This window comes from Olea europaea, chromosome 1 (genome assembly GCF_002742605.1).
Source record: "Olea europaea var. sylvestris chromosome 1, O_europaea_v1, whole genome shotgun sequence".
Taxonomy (NCBI): domain Eukaryota; kingdom Viridiplantae; phylum Streptophyta; class Magnoliopsida; order Lamiales; family Oleaceae; genus Olea; species Olea europaea.
Genome location: NC_036237.1, coordinates 18,470,288 through 18,486,965, shown reverse-complemented (window position 1 = coordinate 18,486,965; position 16,678 = coordinate 18,470,288). Strand labels below are relative to the sequence as shown.

Below are 16,678 nucleotides of genomic sequence, written 5' to 3'. Positions count from 1 at the left end.
TATATATATATATATATATATATATATATATATATTAAAAATGTGTTTTTATATTCAAATTCATAATTTTGTGTTATTTCATTGATATTTTTTCATGGAAAACATTTTTATACTTTTGATAATATGACCATACTTTCCTCGAAATTTTCTTTAGAGGAGTAAGATTTTATTTTTCATGGAATTCATTAAAATTTTATTTTTTAGGGAATTCATTCTCTTTCTTTTTTTCATCTACTCACTAATAAAAAATGGACCAGTAAAATATTTTCTAGATTAAAAATTAAATCAATCAAACATATTTAATTGAAAAACTCCATGCAAATAATTTATCAACTGCCTAGAACTTATTTTATTTCTATACAAATTTCATGCTTAAAATCAAACGCACCCTTAATATTTTTAAAGGATAATAATACTACGTATATATCTCAATGTGTACACACAGGTTTACATCTCTATGTAGAGGGGTTCACGTATACATGTGAGGGAGTGTAAATCCATGTGTACATGGTTATGTACATGCAGTATTGCCCTTTTTGAAATTCCATGTTCTCTAGTCCTATCTTCATAATTTTAATCTTTAATAAAATAAGGAGAAAAATTAGATCAATCCAAGAATTATCTTGTAGTGTCATGCTTTGAGTTCAAATTCAAGATATTAATGGATTCACATAAATTTGAAAAACTTTTTTTAGATTTAGGAAGAATTGTAGCAACGATTTTTAACATTTTCATTTTTTTTCCAGATTTTATCATCATAACTTTCAATGTGTGCTAGCAGAGGCTCCTAACTTTTGAGAAATAAACACAGGAGCTTGAGGTCCAAATAGATGGAAACCTTCCAGTTGACCAATAAAAGTAGACTTTGACTCATTTTGACCAAATTGAAATGGGTAAAATGATAACTTTGTTATTATATACATAAAATAATTTTAAAAAATAGAAATAACATAAAAGATAAAAGAAAAAAGAAATAAAAATAAAAAATCATCTGCTTCCACGTCTCACTGCCTCCCATTCCACGGGTGATTGAAATTTTATTTGTTATTCAACTAGATCAGACTTTATATTATTCTTATGTACCCAAAAGCCCCTCCTCCTTCCTTCCCAATTAAGCAAAACAAAATAACAAAAAAGAAAAGAAATAATAAACGCCGGTTGAAATTTTCAGTCACCCAAAGCTCCCGTTGCTACAATTTTTCATAATACAAAAATCACTTCGTAAATTAATCCAAAATCAATTATCCCCCAATTCCGATACACCACCGCCCACCTACGATGGCGACTTCGACGGCGTCGACCACCAACATCATGCTCGCAATCTTCGAGAAGAAAACCAATTCGCTAGATATATACAGGCCGCTTCGCAACTTTATAGTCATCAATTACTCGGAGCGCGAAGCCCAGAATTTGGAGGACGATCTCCAGACGCTTAAGGAGTTCCGATCAGATATTGAACGAGGCACCTCTGATTCGTTGCCCGCACGCCGTGACCTCCTGCAAAGTTATTTTAAAGCCCTTTGTGCAGTCGAGTCCAGGTTCCCCATTTCTCCCGACAAGGATCACATCAATACTGTGTCGTTTACTTGGTTCGACGCGTTTAAGAATAAACAAAAGGCTTCTCAACAGAACATCCATTTAGGTAGAACACTTAAATGCTATATTTAGATTTATAGTAGACCACTTAAATGCTATATTCTTGGTCTGGGAGGAATACACAAGGTTTTTTTTTTTTTTTTTTTTTTTTGGTTTTTTTAAGTAAAAAAATTTTTTTTCCCCGAAGGAATAAAAATAAAAAATCATCTTCTTCCACGTCTCACTGCCTCCACGGGTGATTGAAATTTTATTTGTTACTCAACTAGATCAGACTTTATATTATTCTTATGTACCCAAAAGCCCCTCCTCCTTCCTTCCCAATTAAGCAAAACAAAATAACAAAAAAGAAAAGAAATAATAAACGCCGGTTGAAATTTTCATTCACCCAAAGCTCCCGTTGACTACAATTTTTCATAATACAAAAATCACTTTATAAATTAATCCAAGATCAATTATCCCCCAATTCCGATACACCACCGCCCACCGACGATGGCGACTTCGACGGCGTCGACCACCAAAATCATGCTCGCAATCTTCGAGAAGAAAACCAATTCGCTAGATATATACAGGCCGCTTCGCAACTTTATAGTCATCAATTACTCGGAGCGCGAAGCCCAGAATTTGGAGGACGATCTCCAGACGCTTAAGGAGTTCCGATCAGATATTGAACGAGGCACCTCTGATTCGTTGCCCGCACGCCGTGACCTCCTGCAAAGTTATTTTAAAGCCCTTTGTGCAGTCGAGTCCAGGTTCCCCATTTCTCCCGACAAGGATCACATCAATACTGTGTCGTTTACTTGGTTCGACGCGTTTAAGAATAAACAAAAGGCTTCTCAACAGAACATCCATTTAGGTAGAACACTTAAATGCTATATTTAGATTTATAGTAGACCACTTAAATGCTATATTCTTGGTCTGGTAGGAATACACAAGTTTTTTTATTTTTATTTATTTATTTATTTTATTTTATTTTTATTATTTTTATTTTTTGGGTTTATTTAGTACTACAATTGTTTTTGCGTGAAGTACGAAGCACTTGTGCTAGTATAGGTTAGAAATAGGCTCTGGGTTGCACAGTGCTCCTTATTTATCTGACTAAGAAACGAAAAGAACTGTAAGTTTTTCTTAAATTTCATGGAGTACAACACATTGATGCTAAACATGCCATGTTAATGTATCATTAATTCTTTTAAAAGTTTCAACAGAATATTCGTTTTGGTATTAAAATTGTTCCTTTTCACGTTAGAAATGTTGAAGTCCTGGTAAAATTCACTAGTTTTAATGTGTTATCCCTATATGCTCTAGAATTAGCAACCTGGATTTAAAGTTTCTTGATTTAACTTTTACAGAAAAAGCTGCGGTGTTGTTTAATTTGGGGGCTGTGCACAGTCAAATGGGACTAAGTTTTGATCGGTCTTCTGTGGAGGGGAGGAGGCAGGCTTCACATTCATTTATTGCAGCAGCTGGGGCTTTCGCGTTTCTGAGGGACAATGTGGCAATGAAAGCGTCAGTGGGAAGTTCGACCACCGCGGATGTGTCAGTGGAATGTGCAGGAATGTTGGAGAGACTGATGCTGGCCCAGGCACAGGAATGTGTGTACGAGAATACCATAGCAAAGGGGAGTAGTCCTGGGGTCTGTGCAAAGATTTCAAGACAGGTTTGTTATTTCAATCTGGGACTTCTCTTTCCACATTTTTTTGGTTGTTGTTGAATTTGGACTGTTGCTGATGTTTTGAGGCGATTCTAAAAATCACATATATGATTTTTTTGACATAACTTTTTCGTGAACATAAACTTGGCACATCTAATTCTTTTTGCAAGGATAGAGATTTTATTGATCACATAGTACATTCAGTTTCCAATGTCATGCAGCCATCATAATTTATTTCATCTAAGCCTGAATTTGGTTTGAAAAATCTGGTGTGGGTGTCATTGTCCTGACTGTATTTTGTAATATATCTGAATGAAAAGATTGGAGAAAATTATCAGATGGAAAGTTTGCAATTTAGACTAGTTCTCAATTTTTTGATACTTCTTTAAGTAAAATGACATAATCTAGTAAAAGTAAGCAATTATATGGATGTATGTGTTTTACTGAAAGATTGAAGCCATGAAGGCACAGAAGTGTCCAGCTTTTTCAGATAAATTTTATCTTGTGTGGTGCAGAAATGGATTGATTCCTGAGCACTTGAGAACCAAAGGAAAAATTAAATCATGGATTTGCGAACCTGAAATTGGATTTTTTCTCCTTGATTATTTATCTGAATTCTAAAAAGATGCTTCAAACATAGAACTTTTCTTCTTACCATAATTTGAGACTGACTTTCCAAATATGTGCTTGATCTGGTTTGTTGCCCTGTGTTCACTTTTTACCGAAGTCCTTCCAATTTCTTAAATTTTATGCATTTGATATCCTGTTTATTGAAATCCTCAGTGCTCTTCTTCTAGGTTATAGCATCGGAATAATGGTCTTCTGAAATTTATAACAATCAAGTTAATATTGACGATCTTGTCTAAATTGAATACCATAATTTTACGAATTGATTTGTTTAAATGGTGTCCATCAATTTATTATTAGGATCTATAGAGTTGACTTGAAAGCAGCTTCTGTTGAAAAGCAGCTATATATTCTGGGAATTGCAGGTTGTTGAGTTTATGTTACGATACTGCCGTTCCAAACACTTTTGGAGTTGACTACAAATTTCTTTAGTCTCTCATATGTGTGAAGTCTGAGATCAATATTAACTTAGCACATGCTATGGTTGTTGATATATACAATTATGGAGTGTTATTTTCCATAGAAATTGTAAATATCAAAATTTATGTTGCATGGCATACTATATTTAGCTTATCCTTTTTCACGTGTATCTGATGATCAATTCAAATGGTCTTGTTAATAGGTTGGGCTGTATTATGAAGAAGCTTTGGGAGCACTGAATAATGCATTTTTGAACCAACATTTTGATAAGGCCTGGATTGCCCATGTTCAGCTAAAGGCTGCCTTATTTTATGCAGAGGCCTGCTATAGATATAGTTTAGAGCTGCATGAGAAAGATGAGATTGCTGAGGAAATTGCACGTCTGAGGAGTGGGGTTAATACTTTGTCTGAAGCAAAAAAGTCATGCCCCAAGGGGGCAGCTCAGCAGCTCTTGGATGCAATCACTAAATTAGAAGCTAACCTGAATCAAAATCTGGAGAGGGCCGTGAAGGAGAATGATAGAGTCTACTTAATGAGGGTTCCTTCTGCTAGTTCTTTACCTCCACTTCCAACTTTTTCAATGGTGAAGCCTATGCCTATGAATGAGGTGCTAGACGCTAGCAAGGATAAGATGTTTGCAAGTCTTGTTCCTGATAGCAGTGCAAAAGCTCTTTCTAGGTACACTGAAATGGTTGATGACGTTAGTAGGACTCAAGCGGAGAAATTGCTGCAGGGAAGTGAACTAGCTCGAGTGAGATTGAAGGAAATGGACTTGCCTGATTCAATTCTTGCTTTGGAAGGAAATTCTAATCTGCCTCTAGCTCTGAAAGAAGATGTAGAGGCTGTACAGATTTGTGGGGGGCCAGCGGCATTGGAAGGTGAGCTACAGCAACTTAAAGATTTGAGGAGAGTTAACCAGGAATTGTTAGTTCAGACTGAGGAGCTATTACAGAAGGAGGCTACAGAGGATGCACAATTTAGAACTCAGTTTGGAACACGGTGGACAAGGCCCCAATCTAGCACCTTAACAAAGAACTTGCTAGACAGGTTGAATAGGTTTGCAGCAAATTTGAAGCAAGCTGCAGACAGTGATGCTCGGATTGAGAGATCTGTGAGAGAACATTCAGCACTCATGTCTATCCTTGATCGTCGTCCTGTGAGTTTTTAGAGATAGTTATATGAATTTTATTTACCTTGTTTTATCTTCAAAATTTGAAGCTAACTTTATGATAAACATAATTTGTCTAGGCAAGCAAGTTGCTTTGGTGCGTGTCATTTTACAATCAAGAAATGGATTTTTCTTTCAAAATTCTTTAGGAATGCGAGTCGTCTTTTCACCATTTTTCCATGGATAGAGAGTAGTAGTAGTGATCTCACTGAACGCATTCTTATAATAGTTGTATATTATGGTCTAGTAACTGTCCATAATTGGATAGGTGGTGGAAAATTCATGTCATGGATCTTTTCCATCCTGGTCAACAACATCTGCCCTTAAGTTTTTTCATTGAACCTTGGTAATTGTCAGTTGGCTTCACAAGCTTTTACCTTTTGTTTTGAGTACTTCACTCTTATCTTAAAATGTAACCAGATACAGTTGTTATTTTCTATCCACCAATATATGGTGTATTTTGCTGATGAATATCATGGATCTACCCATTTCTCAAAAGTACTTTCAAAAATAACATTAATGGTCTATCAACGAGCTCCTTGATCAGTTCATAGATGTCAATCTTGTTGTAATATCAAACTTTCAGCTTTGGTATTGCATATTGGATAATTGTAATTTCTTTCAATTTTAGAAACTACATCTCTTTTGTATCCCCATTGAAGCTAATAGTACCATAATCCTTATGTGCATGCATTTTCGTTTTTGATAGATAGAATCTGCCCTCCCAACTCTGGCAAGGCCAATAATGTCATTGGATGCCACTGAAGATGCTATAGTGGGAGCCCTGAAGCAAAGCTTGGTAATTTCATCTTGTTGAAGCCATAACATGCATGGTGGTTGGTGATTGTATGAATATATATCTTCAACAAAATTATTCTATTAAATAAATCATTTACTTCGTGATGGAACTTTTTAGAATTTGTTAAATCTTTGAAGCATGGATACATCAATTCTTCACATTTTCAGATGCCTGATCATATGCAATTGCCACACCAACTTCTGGGATTTACCTGTCTCATGATTTATATCGCTGCTATCCAGTTCAATGCACTTTAGTTAACCAGTGACTTGAAATATTTCCAAATACCTATTAAAAAAAAAACAAAAAATAAATTCCAAATCTTGTTCTGAATCATTATTATTCCTGCATGTGATCATATGCATATGGTGTGTAATAAATTGAATTACTGCCACATCAATGCTTGCTGAGTCAGTTTCTGATCGCATAATTTTTTGATGGTGGTGAAAACCACGTGTTGAAAGGAAGTTGCTGACACTGTAAACCAATAGTAAATAACTGATTCTTATATTTATGAACTAAGGGAATAGAATTCCACATTTGATCACGGTCGCTGTAGGGGACTTCTCTCACTCGATTGTGTCAACAAGCTTCTTATTGCTTTTAGTTTATTTGTGGAGTCTTTTCAAATTGGTAGTGATATTTGCAGAGGCAATTAGATACTCTTGGTACGGAAAGGGCAAGTCTTGAAGACATGTTGAAAGAGATGAAGAGGAAGGTATGTTGAAACTATTACTTTGGCCATCAGGTGTTTAATATATCTATTGTTGTCTGCTGATAGGTGGTGGAATTTCTTTGCACATCTTATGTGATTAAGTATTATAGCATTTTTGATGTCACTGTGATTCTCCTCTCTTGGGTTTTAAAACATTGAACTCCCAACAAAACATACTTATACATGCACTATGACTTTTCTTATGTCGATAGAATTTTATGTTTAAAGAATTGTGGTCTTTATTGAATTCTCACGGTTTAGCTTTTTGTACTTGGGAGGGTTGGAGCTAGCACACAGTTGCATTATTGGATCATTTCTGAAATGTGGCTCTTTAGTTGTTAACTTTGTGTGATGCAAGTGGAGTGAAAAAAAAAGTGATCATCTAGCTTGCTCAATTTTATTGTGAATAAGGCTTAGCTTGTTGATAATGTTTTTTGCCATTTGATTTCTCAATTTCTTGGTGCTCATATCTTTTTGATCGTACATATCTAGATTCGCAGTTAGTTTCACAAAAACTGAGAAAGGAAACTTTACAGAAATTATGGGAAAGATCTAGAAATGCAATGGAAACATTGGGAACTTTTAGTATGAATGAGCTCTTTGCCTTTAGAATATTGATTCAAGTTTATCTTATATAGGAAAATGGCATGTTTATGCTAAAAATTGTGGAAAAGTTTCAATGATATTGATTGTTTTGGAATCTAATAGAATTACTTTTGTTGGAACTTTAACATTCCAAATTACCCTTGTGGTTCATTTCCACATCTTTTAAAAGGATGCATGACGGAATGTGTTAAAAATTTTGGACCATGGTCCTACGGATAGGTGTCTACTTGCTTTGGTTATGACTTATACTCATTTTGTATTTCTATTATGAGGAGTATGTGAAGACGAATGTAACAATTTGATAACGAATAATTTTTTTTTTTGATAGGTAATCATAGAATTTTATTTCTTAAAAGAGAGTACATGAGAGGTATACAATCACTTAAAGCATGAAAGGAACAACATAAAATTAGGCAACCCTACAATAGAATTTTTAGCCACTGCATTAAACCAAGTATACAAAGTCAAGTAAAATAATTCTCTTATATGCTCTATTGTCTTTGTTTGGTCTTCGAAATATCGATCGTTCCGTTCTCTCCATATGCACCATACAATGCATTCCGGAATAAGATTCCAAAGAAGTTTGCTATCCTTATCACGAAGTTTTCTCCTCCATGCTTGTACCGCATCTTCTATACGCCTAGGTAGCACCCAATCCATTGATTAAGAAGCCAAAATACTGTTCTAAAGCCAACGTACACCATCACAATGAATGAATAAATGATCAATCGTCTCTCCATCCTTCTTGCACATATAGCACCACTCGGTTACATAAAATCCTTTGCGTCGAAGATTATCCACCGTTGACACCTGTCCCCTCATAACTGTCCACAATAGAAAAGCTACCCGTGGAGGCAATTTGCTTTGCCAAACCATCTTCCAAGGTAATGAACTTTCCACAAATCCCAAAAGGGATTGAAAGTATGAGCGGACTGAAAAAATACCGTCTCGAGCCGACCTCCACCTGCTGCAATCACCCTCTCCTACCCGAATTTGTATCTCATGCAAGGCAGTAAGAAACAACGAATAATCTTCCAATTCCCAATCCTATAAGCCCCTTTCAAAAGTAATATTCCAACTAAAGCCCCCATTATGAATGTCTAATACATCACCCACCATAGCAGCAGGCTCTAACGCAATGCGGTATAATGAAGGAAATCCCTCCTTTAACGGTTGATCGCCACACCAACTATCATGCCAAAATCTAATATCAGTGCCATTTCCCACCACAAAATTCAGTTTGTCGCTAAAATCACTCCATCCCCGTCGGATATACCTCCACAAGCTCACCCCATAGGAGCCACGACCCTCAACCGTACACCAACCCTCCTCAATCACACCATACTTTGCCCCAATGATTTCTCTTCAAAAGCTCTCCCTCTCCACTCCAAATCGCCACAACCACTTGCCCAATAAAGCCTTATTAAACAAAACAAGGCTCCTCACTCCAAGCCCCCAATCCTCATAGGCAAACAGACAGTACCCCAATTAACCAAATGCATTTTCCTCTCCACCCCTAGCCCTGCCCACAAGAATTCTCTTTGAAGTCTCTCTAATCTATTTGCCACCGCAACTGGAATAGGAAACAATGACAAAAAGTAAGTGGGGAGATTTGAGAGAGTGGATTTAATAAGAGTAAGTCGGCCTCCCTTAGAAAGATACATACGCTTCCACCCTGCTAACCTCCTCTCCATTCTTTCCATAATACTATTCCAAATATGTGTACTTTTAAACTGTGCCCCTAGCGGGAGCCCTAAATATGACATGGGCAATTGTGCAACCCTACATCCCAAAATACTAGCCAACTCCTCCACGTTAGTGACCTCCCCTACTGGAATAACCTCAAATTTCCCCAAATTGATTTTTAATCCAGACACCGCTTCAAAACGTAGGAGCAAACGACGCAGGTTCCTGAATTGTTCATCATCCGCATCGCATAAGATCAACGTGTCATCTGCAAATAGCAAATGAGACACCTGCAATTGGCCAATCATAAAGCCTCTTACCAAACCCTCTCTCACAGCTCTTTCAAACATCCTACTGAAAGGCTCCATCACAATAACAAATAGCAGTGGGGATAGTGGGTCTCCTTGCCGCAAACCTCTACTACTCCGAAAATAAACCTCCAGCGATCTATTGACCATAACTGAGAACGAAACAGTAGAAATACAGAACTGAATCCATTTACACTACTTATCCCCAAAGCCGCACCTCCTAAGCATATACAAAAGGAACCCCTAGTTCACATGATCATATGCCTTCTGAATATCGAGCTTACATAGCATCCTGGGAATTCCCAAACGCAATCTTGAATCAATGCATTCATTCGCTATAAGCACAGAGTCCAAAATTTGGCGACCTTTTACGAAAGCATTCTGAAACTTGGACACTACTTTTCCGAGCACCTCCTTTAATTTATTCGCCAGCACTTTCGCAATAATCTTATACATCCCACAGACAAGGCTAATAGGGCGAAAGTCCTTAATGTCGGTCGCCCCCGGTTTCTTAGGGATAAGCACAACAAATGTAGCATTAGAACTTTTTTGGAAACTGCCACGTTCAAAAAAATATGTAAACACATCCAAGATTTTTGATCGCACCACCTCCCAACAAATCTTGTAAAATGAGAACGAGAAACCATCCGGTCCAGGAGCCTTATCCTCGTTCATGCTAAACACTACCTCCTTGATTTCATCCTCCTCAAAAGGTCGCTCTACCCAATCGGCATCATCCTCCGTGATTGTAGAAAAATCCAATCCTTCCAACTCTGGCCTCCCTCAAACTGCTCCCGATATAAATTCTGATAGAAGTTCACCAGTTGACTTCCAATTTCGAGTGGTTCTTCATAAATTATCCCATCCGCTTCCAACACTGTGATATAATTTTTACTCCTATTAGAATTTGCGATCCTGTGAAAAAACTTAGTACATTTATCTCCTTCTTTCAACCAATTGACCCTAGATTTCTGACGCCAAGCAATCTCCTCCATCTCCACCAACCTCTCCAGTTCTTCCCTTAATGCTCTACGTTTATCCTTTTCCTTCCCATCCAACCTTCGACGCTCCTCCCACCTATCCAACTCATCTATCTCCAAAAGACACTGAATTTTACGACAGTTCACATTGCCCACAACCTCCTCATCCCATTTCTTTAAATCCCTTTTCAAAGACTTCAACTTCTGATCCAACACAAAACTAGGGGACCCTCTAATATCATAAGATGTCCACCAAGTCTATACTTGCTCCCTAAAACCTTCGACTTTCAACCACAGTTTCTCGAACCTAAAAGGCCTTCGTCCTCCACCCGTCCTGTTCCTAGTCAACATAATGGGGAAATGATCAGAGTACACCCTCCCCAATCTTCTCTGAATGACATCTGAATACTTAGCCTCCCACTCTCCGCATATCAAGAATATGTCTATACAAGAAAGAACCGGTTGATCCCGATTAGAAGACCAGGTAAAATCTCCCCCAATCATAGGCAAATCCACCAACATATTCTCCCTTATAAAGTCTGAAAACTCCTCCATAGCCCCCGTGAGTCTCCCACTGCTCGACCTCTCAATAGGAAATCGAACCACATTAAAGTCACCTCCTATACACGTTGGTAGATTCCACCAAGCCATCATTCCAGCCAGTTCATCCCACAAGCTCCGTCTACTGTCATCAGTATTAGGCCCATAAACACCTATGAACATCCACCGAAATCCATCCCCAATGTTTCTGAACGACATCGATATTGAGAACAATCCTACACTCACCTCCTCCATCTCAAGCACTCTGGTATCCCACATGACTAATATGCCTCCAGAAACCCCTGATGATCCCATAAACTGATACCCTACATGCTGTCCCCCCCATAAGCTACTGACCACCGCCCTCGAGATAAACTCCATCTTGGTTTCTTGTAAGCATACAAGATCCACTCCCCAGCCCCTAAGCAGATGTCGAACACCCATCCTTTTCCCTACTTCATTAAGTCCCCTTACATTCCAGCTAATGATTCGTGGTATCATTTTAACAATCCGGCATCCCTCCCCAATACTCCATTCTTGGACTCACCACCCTTGCCATCATAATTAACTGACCATTCGAGCCTCTTAAGTTCACGATCGCCCTTTCTTCTTAGTTTTCCTTCTTGTTTACTCATCTCCTGTCCCCTATTGGCCTCCAAATCCTCAAATAATTGTAATAATCTGTTTTCATAACCATCACAAGACACGCCCATTAACTTACTGAAATCCTGAATTTTCTGTAGAACCCAGTTCGAAGGTGAGTGTCCAGCTTTGAATCCAATGAAACCCCCTGTTTCCTCCTCCTGTATAACATCACTTTCCATTTCTCCCTTCTTGGCTCCATCTACCCACAACACAAGTGCTTTTTCCGTCCCCAAGTCGCTTACCTTCATTGACTTAGATTTCCTTCTATTATATGTATTCGCAACCCTTGTTGTTAAAGGTATCGCATCATGCTCTATCACCGCTGAGGTAACTAGATCCTCTGACAGTACATGCCCGTCCCTTGGTCGCCTAGTAAAAGCCCATCATCGTGTGGGACTGTGTCCGTGGCACCCATCTTTACTGTCTCCAAGTTCACCATATTCGGCTCCCCTTCTTTAGACAAAGGTACCACCTCTCGGTCTACATCGGTCCCCGTGTCTACCTCATCCATAGCCATCCCCTCTAAGTCATCACCTTTGTCATATTTAGAGTGTCCCTCATCCGTTTCAATCCGATCAATTGACTTACAAGTGATTTCGAGTCTTCCCTGCTTAACTTGATTATGTGCCGATGCCTTCTTATTCAAGCCTGATGCTTGTTTTCCAACAGTTGGGTACTCATCCATACCCACCCCACACCTGTGGCAGCATAACAACTTCTTGGGACCCATTTCAAACCCACTTCCTACTAGTCTAATCAATTCCTCCAATGCTCCTTTCAATTCCTGGACACGGGCCATAATTTCAGCCCTATTCAAACAACAATCCTGACCTTCGTTTACACTGACATTGACAATCATCTCCTTTTGCTGTTGCCTCCGCTGGTCAACATGTTTCGAGGCATGTAGGTTTGCTGTTATGTCTGCATAAGTCAATCCTTGTCGATTACGTTCATTCACAAGTCGACGTTTGGCTTTATCCCCCGCAACAAAAGAATCCACAACAGCTTGAAACACCCGCGAGATTGATGCCCATCCTTCTCCATTCGCACCATCCGGCACCATCACAACTCCCTTCCGACGCCTATCCCCAAACTGCGCTATCATCAAGTACCTACCACGGCGGTTCGCACAACACTGTGCTAAGAAGGCTCTTGAAGACTCGTTGAATCTAGAAACGAAATCCTCATGCTTACTAGTCACCCTCAACTTGTCCACCATATTCACCATCGAACGTGCACCAAACCTTTCCATGCTAATTGCATTCGATATCTTCGAGCCCCATTCGGTCATTTTAACAATGCCAAGATTAGTAACAGAAATTGCAAATACCTTCGCCTCAACTCGAAAACGGTGATTGAAGGCCACATTTAATTCATCCACTAACTTCCTTCCCTGATTGTGTGATAACGGCACATTGGACGGCAAAACAGGCATCGTTATTGGATTGGGGACATTCTGCCCGTCATCCTGATTTTCCGGCGCCGGCGCGTAACTGAAACGCGCCGTCACACGCGCCGTTCCGATGGCGCGTGGGTCACTCGACTCTGTCCCCCTGGCCGGAATCGCCTGCGCATAACGCCGGTCAGGCGCGTTTGCCAGGCAGGTGGCCGGATTTATCTGAATCTGGAACGGGCAACCCTGTTTTCCGGCCTCTTCTCCGACCTCGGCTTCTGTGTCTCCAGCTAGGGCGGCGGTGCTAGGGTTTCCACCTAGGGCCGCCGCCTGATTATGTGGCTTATATAGTGGCGTAAGGCCGGTGAATGGTTGGCCGATCGACGGGATGTCGCCGGCGACTGTAGCGGTCGGTGGTGAGGGCTGGTTAATGGTGTGATGTTTGGATGTTAGGGAGGAGAGATCCATTCTCACTCAGACCATCGGCACTGTGATTGATAACGAATAATTGAAGAGCAAGAGAAATGACAAGGAGAAGAAGACTTAGAATAGAGAATTTAAAGAAAGAAATATAATTGAATTCAAATATTCAAGGCCTCCATAAATGAAAACCTAAGCCCCTTTTTATATGAAAAGATTGTTCAAAATAAACAAACTTGTAATTAAAAAAACTACTAAAATCTAGATTAACTAAAATCTAGATTAACTCAAAATTTTACTACTTCCTAGTCTTTCGCCTTGAGTAGAGTTGTAGCTATTTCCTTGTTGCATCATTCATCCTTGATTGGAAAGAAATGAGATACAGGCATCCTATAGCTCAACGTCCAACTGACGAAACTTATCTTCAGTAATCTAAGTAACATTATTAGGCAATGACTTTTCCAATGTACAAGAAACTTACGAAAATTGCCATATCGCGAAGCAATAATTTGATCATCGAGTACCTCATTAACAAGATCCTCCTCCATTACAATGTTAGAAATGTTCGTCAACGGGCTGGTCAGTGCCTCAAACTGTCGGTGATACTCCCTTGCCATCTCTTCCTGCCGGAGGGCTAAAAACTTCTCCTCATCAGTGCGTCGGGTAGATCGAAATTGGTTCATCTGCAGCGCCTTTAATTCCTCCCAGCTATTCATCTTCTTTCTCCTCTATTACCATTGATACCACGATAAGGCTTCTGCTTTAAAATAGATGGCTGAGCCTCTAATTTCTGTGCTTCTGAAATTTGAGTTAGACCAAAATATCTCTCTGCCTTGAAGACGCATCCTTCTGGATTCTCCCCTTCAAACACAGCAATCTCTGGCCTCCTATTTCGGTATTCTGGCCACAACTGCCCCCTGATACTGTCGTTAATTCCCTCTTCTACTACTGGTGTCGCTGCTGAATTCATAGTGAATTTGTACGGAGGAATTTCTTCTGGACCCTTTCTTTTGCGTTCTCTTTCATTTTCTTCCCAACTGCTTATGATAAACTGGAATTGCTCCATCATAAGCGCCATATTTTTCTCCATGCTCTGCGCCCGTGAAGTTCAGATTTCATAGAATCCATTACTGCTTGAAAGGCTTCCATTCTGCTCTCGATATTCTGATGGTAGTTGTCTACTCTTTCGTCCAGTACCCCCATGCGATCCGTTAACATCATGCCCGGGATAGTGCTTTGATACCAATTTGATAGATACCTGTATCAAGGGCTGCTTCCAACAGTCACGAGCAATTATGAAGACAAACATTAGAACGAGCTGACAGGAATGAGGAATTTATATTGATGCTAAGATGAAGTACTGGGAATACAAACTAGACTGTAGCAAATTGACAGCAACAAATATCGAAGGTAATTTGAGATTTTTTTAATTCAAAACTAATAGCAACTACTAAAAACAGAGAACAAACTGAGTGCCTTTTTTAACTAACAAATGTAAGCAACGAAGCATGAAGAAGTTTTTCTTCTTGCTGGTTGATTAATCCCTTCCAATAGCTACTATACTTTTAAATTTGTGTGTTATTTTGGCTTTGGCTGTTTGGTTGATTATGTGCATGCTTTGCCAAAGGAAACAACTTATTTGATGTTGATGGCTTTTGTATACTATTTTTCTTGTGTTTATATTGGTGTTGGTTTTTGGATTTGGTGGTGATTGGATTTTACAAACTTGTTTTGCCAAAGGAAACAACTTGTGCTTTGATATCATATTGACGACGAATGTAACAATTTGACGATGAACAATTGAAGAGCAAGAGAAATGAAAGAGAAGAAGACTTAGAAGAATTTCGAGGAAGAAAATTTTGAGTGAGATTTTTAGTTAGTTGAGGGGTTCAAGGATTCTCATTATAATTGTATTCAATATTCAAGGAATCTATAAATGAAAACCTAAGCCCTTTTTTTATAAAAAAAGATCTTTCCATTTAAGCTAACTTGTAAAAGATAATAATGGTATAATAACAAACTCCTATAGATAAACTACTAAAATCTAGATTACCTTGAATTCTACTTCTTTCTAGTTTTACTCCTTTAGTAAACTTGTAGCACTTGTGGGTCCTTTGAAATGTGTGAATAAAAAAATGTTTTGTGTGAATTATAAATGGTTTATAAAACATAAGCCAAACATATGCTTAATTTGATATATAGGGACTCATAAACCTTGTCGAGTAAACATTATAATTTTATTACATGCTTCTGGCATTTAAAAATTGTTATTAATCCGATTTGATTCTGTTCTATGAATATTTAACATTGTTATTATGTATGTCCTGAACTTAGATTTTGGATTTCGCAATCTAATAAATATTGTCAATTAAATTTTATATGTTATTTGGCAAATCCTTTTCCTTGTGGTGTGTCTCTCAGGATGATATACTACCCAAGTTGATGACTTCCACTGGTTCCTACGAGGATCTTTTCAGAAAGGAGATATCAAAATATGATTACATTTGTCAAGAAATATCTCAAAATCTTGAGGCACAAGAACAACTACTGATGCAAATTCAGGTATCTATTTTAGTTTCTCATGTGAAGGATTTCATTTTCAGCTGCATTCTTTAATAGAAATTAAGGTCAAGTCATCTACTTTAAACTTTTATTTGATGCTGGCATGTCTTGTTAAATGTTTTTGTACATGACATCATTTTTTATGTTATATTTCAAATTGTGATTCTGGACTTCAATGCCCAATATAATAACAAGGTTACCTTCTATAATCTGAACAGTTTTTATGAATCTAATTTTGCATTTAAGAGGGAATAAAGGATTGAGACTTATATATATATATATATAATGAAAGATTGTGGTTAAATTACTTTTTTGGGGGTATCGACATGAGCGATAGATTTATGTGGTTTACAAGTTAGGATATCAAAATTTTGTAATAGCAGGATAAGAAGTTGTACAGCATGGAAAATATAAGCCTTGTTTGGTGGTTGGAATGGCCTATAATATAAAGGTGGTTTAACTCAGGATACAGTTCTACCCAAACTGAAGGCTGGAAACTCCTTTCCCAACCGTTCATTTGATTATATGAGTATGAAAGAAATAAGGAATATATGTGAACCCC

General features: G+C 38.3%; 1 protein-coding gene across 4 annotated transcripts in view; it reads left to right on the top strand.

The window, feature by feature from the left end:
* The first annotated feature begins 1,119 nt into the window (after nt 1-1,119).
* Nucleotides 1,120-16,678, top strand: part of LOC111396243 (vacuolar-sorting protein BRO1) — a 20,088-nt gene continuing 4,529 nt past the window's right edge. For 2 of the 4 annotated variants that reach the window (XM_023022640.1, XM_023022631.1), the window contains exons 1-6: nt 1,942-2,449; nt 2,946-3,253; nt 4,497-5,450; nt 6,172-6,261; nt 6,911-6,979; nt 15,976-16,116. In XM_023022640.1, the coding sequence (XP_022878408.1) occupies nt 2,086-2,449; nt 2,946-3,253; nt 4,497-5,450; nt 6,172-6,261; nt 6,911-6,979; nt 15,976-16,116 (1,926 nt within the window). In that variant the 5' untranslated portion in view covers nt 1,942-2,085. Of the gene's footprint in view, nt 1,643-1,938; nt 2,450-2,945; nt 3,254-4,496; nt 5,451-6,171; nt 6,262-6,910; nt 6,980-15,975; nt 16,117-16,678 lie in introns of those variants that run through there. The other 2 variants (XM_023022622.1, XM_023022613.1) reach the window with 2 other exon arrangements.